Source organism: Notamacropus eugenii, chromosome 4, assembly GCF_028372415.1.
Source record: "Notamacropus eugenii isolate mMacEug1 chromosome 4, mMacEug1.pri_v2, whole genome shotgun sequence".
NCBI classification, from domain to species: Eukaryota; Metazoa; Chordata; class Mammalia; order Diprotodontia; family Macropodidae; genus Notamacropus; species Notamacropus eugenii.
Window position 1 is genome coordinate 240,824,508 of NC_092875.1, and position 12,907 is coordinate 240,837,414.

Below are 12,907 nucleotides of genomic sequence, written 5' to 3' on the forward strand. Positions count from 1 at the left end.
AAAGCCATTCAACTGCACGAAGGATCACAAAGACCTAAACCCTTTATACAGGAAGACCAATAGAAGGATGGTGCTGAACGCTCTTCTCGCCCTCCCCCACTACTCTATCCTGATGTGTCTCTTGATTTGTTTGCTGGAGAAGAAAGGTAGACTCGGTGGACTCTTTTCTTTCCACAAAATTAATTGGCAATTATTCCTTGCATTTTGGGTTTCCTTGTACATAAAAAATGTCCTTATTTCTTAGCCACGTCTTATTCATGCTTGATTTAGGTTGAGATAATATGAGGAGCCCAGAGGGCAATTGCAGCCTTGCTTAAGTAATTGAACCGTGTGCTAGAGAAGGAATGCATTTCCTTTTATGTGACTTGAATTGAATCAACTGAAGGCCCAGGAGAAGCAGGGCTGGTGTTTTCCAGCCTCTCAGTTAAAATGTCAGGTCCATTTTTTGCAGGGCTAGAGGCTCTGTGGCGTCTGCACCTTCCTGCTGGCCAGTCAGTGGCAAGCAGCAAGAGGTAACTGAGCTTCCTCACGGGGCCAAGGGCTTCTGAGATCTAAAGCAGTCTCTACAGGGACTTTGACCTTCTCTATGACACTCTTTCCTGATGAAGCAAGAGAAGGAAGAGACAACTCAGAGACTGAAAATGCAGTGACCACTGTCAAAACTACCACAATGACCATAGACTATGGCAAACCATAGTCTATGGTATGAGAGGACTTCATCTTCATGGATAAGATGACAAATAATGTTCTAAAGTTTGCAGTAAAGGAGTTTCCATACATTCTATATGATCCTCACAACTTGTACTGGGAGATAGGAGCTATTATTTTTCTCAAATTTTAAATGAGAAAACTGAAGCTCAGAGATGACAGTGAGGATCAAATTAGGTCAAACAAGCCCAGAAGAAGACGAAGCTGCCAGGAAAAGACGTTTAGCACTAAGAGGTGATTACTTGGGGTTCCTAGGCCCACAGGCCAACTGTGCCCTATGGAACTGTAGTGCATAAGGAACTTGCAGTAAGGCAAACAGTCTACCTCTGTTTAAATGCAAGAAGAAAATATAAGCATTTCTCATCTGGGCATCAGCATTTCAGTAATGTGAATTATACATTTCTCGTATTAGTCTTCACACCAATACTTACTCAGGATTCAGTAAACATAAATACTTAGACATTCAATGAAGCAAAGGTTTGCAAGTTTATTTGTTATTGCTCAGTCGTGTCTGACTCTTCATGATCCCATTTGGGGTTTTCTTGGCAAAGATATTACTGTGGTTTGCCATTTTCTTCTCATTTTATAGATGAGGAAACTGAGGCATACAGGATTAAGTGACTTGCCCAGGATCACACAGCTAGTGTCTGAGGCAGAATTTGAATTCAAGTCTATCCACTGAACCACGTACTTGACCAAAAGGAACTTTCAAATGAAAACACACACTGGAAAAAACCAATTTCAGGATTACAGCCTAAAACAAAGAGAGAAACATTTTCCCCACTTTCTCTGTGATTTGACAAACTAAGGTGTCCGAACTTGAAAACCCCCCCAAAATGTGAAGGGTCTCATTTTATCTTGGATGAGGTCCTGCACATAGTGATTGCACTCTGGCATGCTATTTATTATAGGATCAGGCCCACTATATTATGCCTCTCACGGTTAGAGTGGTACTCTGAAAGGTTTTGTGGTATCTCATTTCTAATGCCATCAGTTCAAGCCCCCACCAAGTTGTATTCCTCCCATTGTTAAGTGCCAGTGACTAGCACCCCCAGTTTCTTTTATCCACTTAATGTCAACAAGCTTTTACAAGAGGATATTTACTTCTAAGCTAAAGCAGTAACAGAAGTATAACCATTTCTCCTTTATATCTTCAGGGCATTGTCTCCCCTTGTCCGACCTTGGTTTCTTGGAGTAGATCCACTTTTAGCACACTCCTGCATAATATCAGTATTCTCTTCCAGATGCAGCAGTCATCTTCTGGATCAGTTTTTGTTTCAGATTCTGCTAGGCTGGGCCCTGAAAGTCACTCTTTGTTCCTCAGAGCATCAAGGCTGGGCTGGCTATAAAACCCAGCATGGACTCATTCTCAGACTCCTGGAAGCTCACCTTCTTGACCTTTCCAAACCCATAAGTTGGAGCCTCCAGATTAATCTCCCTCACCTAGAATGGAAAAGATCAAATTTAGAGGCAAAAAGATCATTGCCTATTTTCACAGGGTCACATATTGGCCTGATAGTCAGGTCCTTCTAGCATTGTTTCTCACGATCATTGAAGGAATCAAACCACATTAGACAGAGGTCCATCAAGACAGAAGAGCCAAAGAGAGACTGCAACCAAAGGGAAATTGGCTACTGCCTATCTGAAGGCTCCCCCTGTTCTGGCTAAGTGAAGTCTTCCCCTAACCCTGTAGTTTGCAAAGTAGCAGCAGTTACAGAATCACCACTCCAAGGCACTTCTATTAAGCATTATCACGTCTCTCCCAAGGGTAAGTAAGTGCCTTAGTATCCTCCACTTGGAGAGACTCCATTAGAGGTGCTCTTTGCTCATGCCAATACCCAGTACCTTGATGAGATAGCTGAAGATTTCTGAGGCTAAGTGACGTTCCTAAGGTCAAGGAGCTAGCAAAGGGAAGATCCTTAACACTACCCACAATCTGGGAGGCCTTCTACTACCTTCATCTGTTATGAGGATCAAATGACATAATGTACGCAACGTCCTTTGCAAATCTTAAAGTTCTATGTAAATACCAGCTATTATTATTATTACTGCTGCTGCTGCTACTACTATTTTTGGTTGGTAATTATAACTATATAGAATTCCTGGGGAATTTCAATAAATATGATTTAGTTAATACTTATTAAGCACCTACTATATGTAAAGCCCTGTACTAGTACTGAGTACTTCTCTTGAAAAAGATAAGGGTCTGTATTAAAGAAGCTCACAGTTTAAGTAGCATTCAATTTTGTCTCATAATTATGTGCCTGAGAAAGGTACAAGCAGCGTCATAAAAGTTCAGAGAAGGAAAAACTCCCTTCTCTCTGGAAGAATCAAGAGAGACACCAAGGGGTATTATCCATAACTTTTCTATGTTTTCCCTTTGACTGCTACTGGCCAAGCATGTCCCAAGCAGTTAATGTAACATGATCATCATTGTTTGAAACAAGCATGTGCATGACAACTATGGAATTCACAAGGCAGGAAGCAGAACCATAAGCAGTATGATAGACCAGAAAAAAATATGTAATATACATATATATATAAGCACACATAATATATATGCATACACACACACAGAGTCAGAGGCACATAGGTACTTCTACAATCCCTAATTCCCCCTATCTTATATTCAGTCCCTAGAGTCACATTATCTCTGACAACTAAAAATCAGAAAGGATAAAGATGGGGGTGAAAAGCTTAAATGGAACAAAAATAACACTGTATATAACTTTTTTAAAGAAAATTAAATATCCCATATAAAACTTGAATGAAGAATTTCATCAAGGTTAGAATCTACTGGTGGGAGGTGAGAGGAGGGAAGGAAACTTACTATTACATGAAAAATTTTTATGTAAGAGTTTTCTGTTGTGTGTGTGTTGTTTTCATTTTTATGTGTCTCATACTGAAAGACCAAATTGTTTCAAAGATCTCAAATGACTCTAGGAAGAATTAAAATTTAAAGGAATTTGAAATTTATATGGTAATTTTAATTATTCTAAAAAATTCAACTTTTAACATTAGTAGTCATCAGATTTCATATTTTATTGAGCGTATGATATAGCCAATAATTTACTTTTTAAAAAATGATCAGTACCATATCATTATAAAATTATCACTGTCTTCAAAATAGCTGCTTCTCCAAGGCTACTTTTCTTCTTGATTATTCTTTAACTTCAGATCATAAGTCCTTGACCCCAAAGTCTTTCATGTGCTTCTTTGAAAACATGTATTTTGTTTTTGTTGTTGTTTATTTTTTTGTAAGGAACTTCCAAAGTATTAGTCTGAGTGTTCTGAAAGCATAAAAATTTAAACCTCTTCATAATAAACTTTCCCGATCAAAATAAATTTTTAAAATTTTTATTTTTTTAGGATTCAAGTGCTTGAAGAAAATTTCAGGAACATGTTCATGATTTATCACTTACATGTTCTGGAGAGCACTTTGTGATGGTACCATGTTAGAAAAGCAGTCAGGTGGTACAATGGATAGAGTGTCAGGCTGAGAGCCAGGAAAATGGATTTAAATCTAGTCTCAGATACCTAATAGCTGTGTGACCCTCCATAAGTCCCTTCATTTCTATCTGCCTCAGTTGTGAGGATAAAATAAGATAATAATTGTGAAATCTTTGCAAACCTTAAATTGCTATATAAATGCTGAAAAAAAGAGATAGGAATAGATGGCCGGGTGGCTAGGTTTGCTATACGAGTGCTGTATTCCAGGCACTGTGCTAAACATAGGCTGCCATGTTGGAGGTGTGAGGTTTTTGTTGTTTGTGCTTTGTTCTCAAAGAGGACTATGACCTCAGGAAGGGGATGCCATGATACGCAAGTGAATTGGATTTAAGTGAGGGAGAGCTGTGCCAAGTCACCAGCCTCACTCTCTCCTCCAGAGACATCTGGGTCCAGTAGCCAGATATAGATCAGGACGACTGGAGATGGTCCAGGATGCAGTGGAAGACCTTGGCCTTTTCAAGCAAAGGGTCTTTAACAGGTCTCTGGTTGAGGCAATACCCATTCAGTGACTAAGGCTTAATAAGAAATGAGGCAGAGAATAGCCTCTTTACCTACTCTAAAAAAAAAAAAAAATCTAGGAGAAGAAGACCCCCAGGATTTCTGGCCAATATAGAAACAATTGCTATTGACATTCTCTCTGAGCCAATCAGGGCCCAAACAGTGATCAAGTAGGGCTTGACCTGGGACCTATTGTTGACCAATCAGTGAAAGCCAGAGTGGTCTGAGGTTAAGGCTAGTCTTTAAGAAACAAAAAACAAAACAGAACAAAACAAAAAGGTTTCAGAGATTAAAATTTATATTCCCTTTGGGCAGAGCAGAGTAAGGTAAGGGTGTGACACCCTATATGGACAGAGGGAAGAGAAGGAAAGGAAGGAAAGGAAAGAAGGAAGGAAGGGAGGAAGGAAGGAAGGAAGGAAGGAAGGAAGGAAGGAAGGAAGGAAGGAAGAAAGGAAGGAAGGAAGGAAGGGAGGGAGGGAAAGGAAGGAAGGGAAAGAAAGAAAGAGAAAGAAAGAAAGAAAGAAAGAAAAAAGAAAGAAAGGAAGGAAGGAAGGAAGGAAGGAAGGAAGGAAGGGAGGGAGGGAGGGAGGGAGGGAGGGAGGGAAAGGAAGGAAGGGAAAGAAAGAAAGAGAAAGAAAGAAAGAAAAAAGAAAGGAAGGAAGGAAGGAAAGAAGGAAGGAAGAAAGAGAGAGAAAGAAAGAGGGAGAGAAGGAAAGAAGCAAGCAGTGCTACCCACAACTGGCCAGTTCTAGTTTGGTCCCCAGTGGGCAACTCTTTTTCTACTCATAGAGGTTGTTGTTTGTTCTTGCAAAAAACCATGACATGAGGAAGATAATGCCATGACAAGCAAATTTGAACTGGATTTAAGTGAAGGAGGGCTGTGCAAAGTCACCAGCCTCACTCTCTCCTCCAGAGCCATCTGGGTGCAGCGGCCAGATATAGATCAGGACAACAAGAGGTGACCCAGAATGCAGTGGGGGAAGTATGAGGTATAAACAAATGATACTATCTATCCTACATCTTTATATTTTTATGAATCATTAAAACTAAACTTGCCATTCAATTCAATTTGACAAAACTTTTTTTTAAAGCACTTGCTATGTCTGAAACACACACACTGTTGAAGCACTATGGGAGGATAGAACACTTATAATGAAACATGATTCTTTCCCGTCTAGAGTTTATGATGTGTATGTGTGTGTATGGGGGGAGGGGATGGGGGGAATTACTGACAAATAGTTATAACAGAATATAAACCATAGTAGTCACAGAGAAAAACATTATAATATAATGTATATACTATATATAATGATAAATAGAAATAATATAATATAAACATAATAATGTAATAATAAAATATTACAAGAGGCTCAAGGAAGAAGAGAAAACTAATTGGGGACTGATTTCAGAGTGGAATTGGCATCCTAGCATTAGGGAATGGCATAGACAAAGACAAGGAGACAGGAGAGTAGAAGCATAGTAAGTAACTGAGCTTGACTAGAACATAGAGTACATGAAAGAAAAAGTGCTAAGAGATGAGTCTGGAAAATTAGAGTGGTACTAGATTGTGAAATACCCAAATAATGAGTCTGGACTTTATTTGATACTTAATAAGAAGCCAACAAAGGTTTGGTTTTTTTTTCAAAGAAGAAGTATGAATGATCAGATTTGTGTGTGCACAAATGTATGAAGTATTTGTGATTTCCTCAATATAGGGAACTCATGATTTAGTAGATTATAGGATCAGAGCTGGAAGGGACCTTAAAGGACATCTAGTCCAACTCCCTCATTTTATCGATAGTGATGGAAACTGACGTCCAAAAGATAAGTGCTTAAGCCTCAATCAGATAGAGGTTACTTGACTTGTCCAGGGTCACACCCAATAAGCATCAGAGATGAGGTCTTTCTGAATCAAAGCTCAGCACTCAATCCTCCGTCATGCTGCCACTATAGACTTTACACTGGCAAGATTATTGCCTCTTAGACATCTGCACATGGGTATGCCATTAGTACAACAGACTCAAATATACAAAATTTAACATATTGTCTTTTCCCCCAAATCTACTTTTCTTCTTGTTTGCTTAACATGTCAGTGGCACCATCATTCACTCAATCACCCATGAGTGGCATCGCCTTTGACTCTTCCTTTTCCCTTACCTCCTCTCACATCTGTTCTCCCCACTTCATTTGCACTGCAAGTACTCTCTTAGATCTTCATTGTTAGAAATAACTTCATCACATAGATTCTATTTTAAAGACCTTTAATACCTGTAGAAACATTCCAATTACCATCTTTGGGTTAACAAATGGGGAACATTAACTGAGCATCTTCTGTCTCCAGTAACAGAACAAAAGGAAATTCCTACTTCCATCAACTTAATATATGTTCTTACCACTTCACATTTGGAAAATCATCGTCATTCCTTCTATCTGTAGAAGTGAATTAGATTGATTTTCTTTGTCAGGTCATCTATAACTGCATTACTGGTTAGAATAATGAAGGGATCTGAAGTTCTCTAATAAATGCAGTATAGACTGGGGTATAGATTCTTTTGTGTAAAGAGAGAAAAATATTCAATGAGGTGGGACAGGGGAGGTTGGGAGAGAATTTGGAACTCAACACTTAAAAAAAGAATGTTAAATTTGCTTTTACATCTAATTGGGGAAAATAAAATATTAAATTAAAAAAGAGAAAAATATTGAACTTTGACTATAAGAGAAATAAACAAAAGGAATTATCCTAAAATGCTTGGTTTTTAACCTTCAAGCCTTCTTCAACAAGGATGTTGGTTTTAAATATAGCCCAAATCCTTTCTTCATATGCACATGGAAACATTATTTTCAGTTCCTTCTGTATGTGCCCACATTTAGTGGGCTCTGGATTGGAAAGAAAATTATTCAAGATCCAAGATTCTATGAAATGTTTTCCAAGTTAAATCTCACCTTTTGTGTGTATGTTCTGAATATATCTTTCCATATTGTTAGAATCTAACCTCAGGGGTTTTATTTCAGACTTACAGATTCCTCTCTAATGACAGAAGATTATTCCTCCAAGTTGAGTCCCCAAACCAAAAGGGCCAAAAAGAGCCTTGTCTCTGGAGAGGAGAAAGAAAATCAGACAAAAGACTATGTGGTACCTATCTTCTCAGGGAGGTATGTATGATTTTTTGGTATTATCATTATTGTAGTAAGACTCTGGACTTGTTCTTGCAGAATGAGGCTGATTACATCACTTCCTCAGGTTTCCAGGAGTACCCCTGAGGCTCTTGGAGTGGCCTTCTGTGGATGCTACCAAATCAAACCCCCCATTCTGGTGTACTCTTGACTGCAGATTGGCAGGGATCAGCATCCTAACTCTATCCAACCAATCAGCATTAATTAGTCTTTACAGAAGAATACCTACCAACAAGATACAGCCAGAACAGAATTGCATGCACACACACACACACACACACACACACACACACACATTTGGGGGCACACTTTCCTCAAACCACCCTCGTCCCTGTAGAGAGCGTGTCCAAACCCAAAGAAGTTTCTACCCATCGCTACCCCATCAAGTTCACCTCTAAATGTGACACAGCTGCTAAATGAATCTGTCTGAGCTACTGTTAGACTGTGTCCCAAAGATCTCTCCTGTGGCTCACTTCTGATGGACTAGGCTGGCTACCAAATCCAGCCCAGGGACCTCCAGTGGCTAGTCATTCCAGCCTTTGGAAACTCATAAGTTCATAAACTGCCTCCAAAATGCCTTCCCCTAAAAGCAGGAAAGAGCAGAGGCACTGATTGATTCATGGGTCACATGTTGACCTCTTGTGAGGAGAGCCTTCTACTTTACACTAGAAGCTTCCAGAATATCTCTCTGAGCTGAGTAGAAGCTCCCAAGAAGGAGAAATGACCAGAATAAGAGCCTCACTTTAGCTTCTTGGTGCCCTTTGAATGAATCCCAGTTCTGCTTCCATAGCCAAGCAAAAGTCTATCTCTTTACCTCATGGTTAGCTGAGCAGAACCAGTCTAGAATGTCTGCTCATGCTCCAAATGGGGAAGCAGGGCCTTTCCATTACCTGTAGCTTCAGTCTTTCCTGAAGGAAGCCTCCTGGTCTCTTCCACATGGAGATTGCCTCAATCAAGCAAATTGTGCATGTTCACCAGACCTTCCCCTCCTGCTGCCCTCCTCCCGCTTCCACCATTGTATTAGTTTTGTACTCTTGGAGTTTATAAGGGGATAAGAAAGGTTATAAGAGGAGATAGGAAAGGTAGAGGAACCTTTCTGAAATTTGGTATAGCAAAAAAGTATACTAGCTCAAGAGCCAGAGAATCTGAATTCAAAACCCACCTCTGATGCTGTGTGAACTTAGGCAACCCACTTAATCTCCCTAGGACTCAGTTTACATCTCTATAAAAGAGGTCATGATACCAAATAACCTTGGAGATCCCTTCCAGCCCTCAGTCTATGATACTATGACCCTGAACTTACATCATTAATAGATTCTTGATTTATGTAATCTCTTCTTGTCTTTTGTTTTCTGTTTTTATGCTTACTAGTTATTCTGGAAATGGCATCCTTCTCAAGAGCAAAAGTCAAGAAAATTATTTTTAAAAATATTTTTGAAGGCTGTCATATAAGGAGGGACTTTAAGAGATTTTTCTGACACTTTTCATCTCAGAGGACAGGGAGATGCTATATGGATGAATTGCTTTAAAAACCCATTTCCCCTATGGGATTTCTTAGAACTTGGAAGGACAACATGCTTGTGATGATACTGATCTATCTACTAGAGGCAGAATAGAGGAAAGGAATATTTAAATAAAATACCAAATAAAATGAGGAGAATGGGAAGGGTCAAATGATATACCACCATTTAGTTACCCTGAAAACTGCTTTGTTGGTTGATGTTTTGGTTGTTAAATTATTATTTATTAAGAAGAAAAAAGACAGCTGCAAACACGATCGAATAGTTTCATAGACTTTTATCATGGGAAAATTTATTACACCATTTCACCTTAGCATCAAAGGTTTAGGTTCTGATGGAAAACAAATGATTTCCTTTTATTTCATGAAGGCAAACAAGAAACAGGAGAAACAGATCAACTTCCACTTCAACACAGTATTCATTACTTTTGTGGTAATTTTCATTTGAACTCCAATGGTGTCCTAAGGAACCTTGAAAGGAATTTGACTGGGGAGCCAAGATGAAGGGCTAGAGGAATCCTTGTGTCCTTTCTATTTGTTTTTCTTTGTTGGGCTAATGATTCATGATCTTAAGGTGGCTGACCAAATGTCATCCTCTCAGGCCAAATGACATCAAGAAATGTCATGGAAAAGCAGAGCCTAGATGAAAGTCAGTAGGAATTCTTTCTGTCCCTGATTTGTACTTCTGTGTTATTCTTTCCTGTTCTGACAGGGGGACTGCTTTTTGAAGTGTTCCACAGTCCAATGGAACTGTGCCTGGGGTGGAACTTGAGGAATAAATAAAATCCTTTCCTTCACTTCCTCCTGTGTGAGATACTATTTTTAGCTCATTACTTCAACTCTCTGCTTTTTTAAGTGAACCTTTTGGGTAAACAATCACATTTCTTTCTCTAATATGCTGCTGCCCACCTAAGATATTTTAATAGACATTCATATTTAATAGAACTTCATACAAGTGAAAAGACATATGGATTTAATATATGTGTTTTATCTCCCTCCCTCCAAAAGGCTTGGATTTTTTCTCCTCTGCATTTTTTCTCTCTGCAAACCATCAGCAGCAGACTTTAAAAGTATCCTACATTTGTATTGCATTTAGTGAAATGTCTCACAGTAAATCTCCCAAATGTCTAACATGAAAGTCTCTTTTCCTTGCTTTTTTGGCTCTATAGAATTGTGTCCCTTAAATGGCACACCCCATCTCAAAAAAAAAGTGGAAAAGGAGACTGCATGATTGACTTTATAAGTAATGTGCGTGGGGTTAGGCAGAATCCAAACAGTGATTAGGCAAGGTTTGGGGTTTTTCCCCCATGTTCTGTCATGGACTGAGATGTGTTAAATCCTTTAATTTCTATTCAACAATTCAATAAAAGGATACCAGAAGGTATATCTAAGCCTGAATAATCTCTAAAATGCTCCAAAATCTTCTCTAAAAATTCATATGCAACTTTATTGTCCTTTAAAAAAACATTTCTTTTGGAAGACAATTTGAAATACCACTGCTTTTGGTTTTATTGAGTAGACCTGGCTGTCTTTTTTCTGGTCTTTCAGACTTTTCATTAGAGGTAATGTGCCTTTCTTGGCAGCTAGATGGTGCAGTGGCTAGAGCTCTGGCTCCGGATTCCAGAAATCATGAATTCAACTACAACCTCAGACACTGGTTGTGTGTCCCTGGGCAAATCACTTAACCTATGATTACCTTACTTTCCTCATCTGTAAAATGGGGATAATAACAGCACTAACATAGCAGGGTTGGTGTGAGGATGAAATGAGATAGGAATTGTAAAGTGTTTTACGCAGTGCCTAACATAGAGTAAGCACTATAGAAATGCTAGCTCTGATTTTTAATTATTAACACATACCAAACAAGCATCTATTCATATAATTCCTAAAAGGTATAATAACTAAAATAACAATAATAACACAAAGTAGTGCTTTAAGATTTGCAAAGCATTACAGATATTATTTGAATCCTGGAAGTTAGGTGGTGTTATTATCTACACTTTACGGCTGAGGAAACTGAGATAGATTTCCATAGAGTAAACCAGGTGAATTTCCATAATGTTTGACAGCAGGTTAGGTTTCTAGTGCCAACATCTTTCTTCTTTCCTTTCTGTGTGTGTGTATGTGTGTGTGTGTATGATTTTCTGCAGAAATTAGAATCGTAGAATGTTAGAGTTGTAAAGGATTATAGGGAGTGTTGAGTCCAGGTCCCTGTTTTAGAAATGAAGTGGCTGGAACATAAAGTCACTTAATGAATGCTGGTTGACTGACTTGCCTGAGGAGATTCAGTGAATCAGTTGTAGAGGTGGTTGAGAGCTAAGAGGAAATCCATGAAAGTATAACCTTTGAATTCTATGGATGAGCTCCACCAAGGTCACAATTTGGGTTTATTAAATTCTAGGACCGAGAAGAAAAGCTGCATCTTTCTCTTCAACGTTCAGCCATTGCATGCATACATTACCAGCCTTATAGAGAAAGATGTCAAGAATATGTAAATACAATATCTGCATGTGCTCTGTTCATGGTCCTAGCCATCCCTCAGAAGGGGATAACAAAGCAGCTGGATCTGTGCTATTTCTCCACTATAATAGGGCTGAAGAAACTCTAAATTCTGAAACCCTGACTTTTTAGAGTAACTAAAATTGGCTACATCCTGTCTGGAAGAAACGCCCAAAGAAGATGTAGAAAAGAGACTGAGAAAGATTCTAAAAATAAAACTTTTTTAATTTTAAAAATAATTTTGAGGCAAGCATGCTTAATACGAATAATGAATCTTATGAAATGGTTATATTATTTGAATTTGCAGTGCATATTTCCATTGGGTTGGTACCAGTACCATACTTATTTTACATGCAGCTAATTATAATTTCAAATAGTGTGAACTCAAATAATGTGACTACTTAATGGTATCCATTATTCATGATGATAGGGATCTAGCTTTACAAAATGCAGATTGTAGGGGGTCAGTGCTTCTTATGGAACTTCTTTTTCTCCTCTTTCCATAACCATCAACCAAAAACCAAAAACATTCTAACAGGATGCTATTAGAAATGACCTTGCTATCAGTAAATTTAATGATTTGATGGGAGATCTTTTATTCTAAAATATCCATTAAAAAAAGTTTTGTTGATGCTTTGGGGACTCTGTATCATGATCATTCCTAGCTGGAGGTCTGGTCTCTTCCATTACCCCTGAAGGAAAACTGTCTAGCAAAAATAACTAAACAGTGGCCCTGTCTGACAATTTAGGAAACGTTTTTTGCCCCACAGCTTCCTGCTTCTCTGCTGGGAGTATGGCAGTATTATCAATTTGACACTTTGGCGCCCTCTAGTGGGCAGTGTTTGAGGAGCAGCTTTTAAGGGCATGAAGGAACCATGCACAAAAACTGCTTGTCTAGGAATATACAAAATTTTTTAGTGCCTTGATAATCTAGGAATATTATTCAGTTTTTCCTCCAACAAATTATGCCAGAATATTCCCTCCAGGAGAGAGCTCAAC

At 38.6% G+C, this 12,907-nt stretch overlaps 1 protein-coding gene across 5 annotated transcripts in view; it reads left to right on the forward strand.

The window, feature by feature from the left end:
- The window catches only part of MYOM1 (myomesin 1), a 165,339-nt gene that overhangs the window by 13,529 nt on the left and 138,903 nt on the right, over positions 1-12,907 (forward strand). For all 5 annotated transcript variants that reach the window (XM_072604308.1, XM_072604307.1, XM_072604306.1 and 2 more), the window contains one exon: positions 7,729-7,869. In XM_072604308.1, coding sequence (XP_072460409.1) covers positions 7,729-7,869 — 141 coding nt within the window. The remainder of the gene's footprint in view (positions 1-7,728; positions 7,870-12,907) is intronic.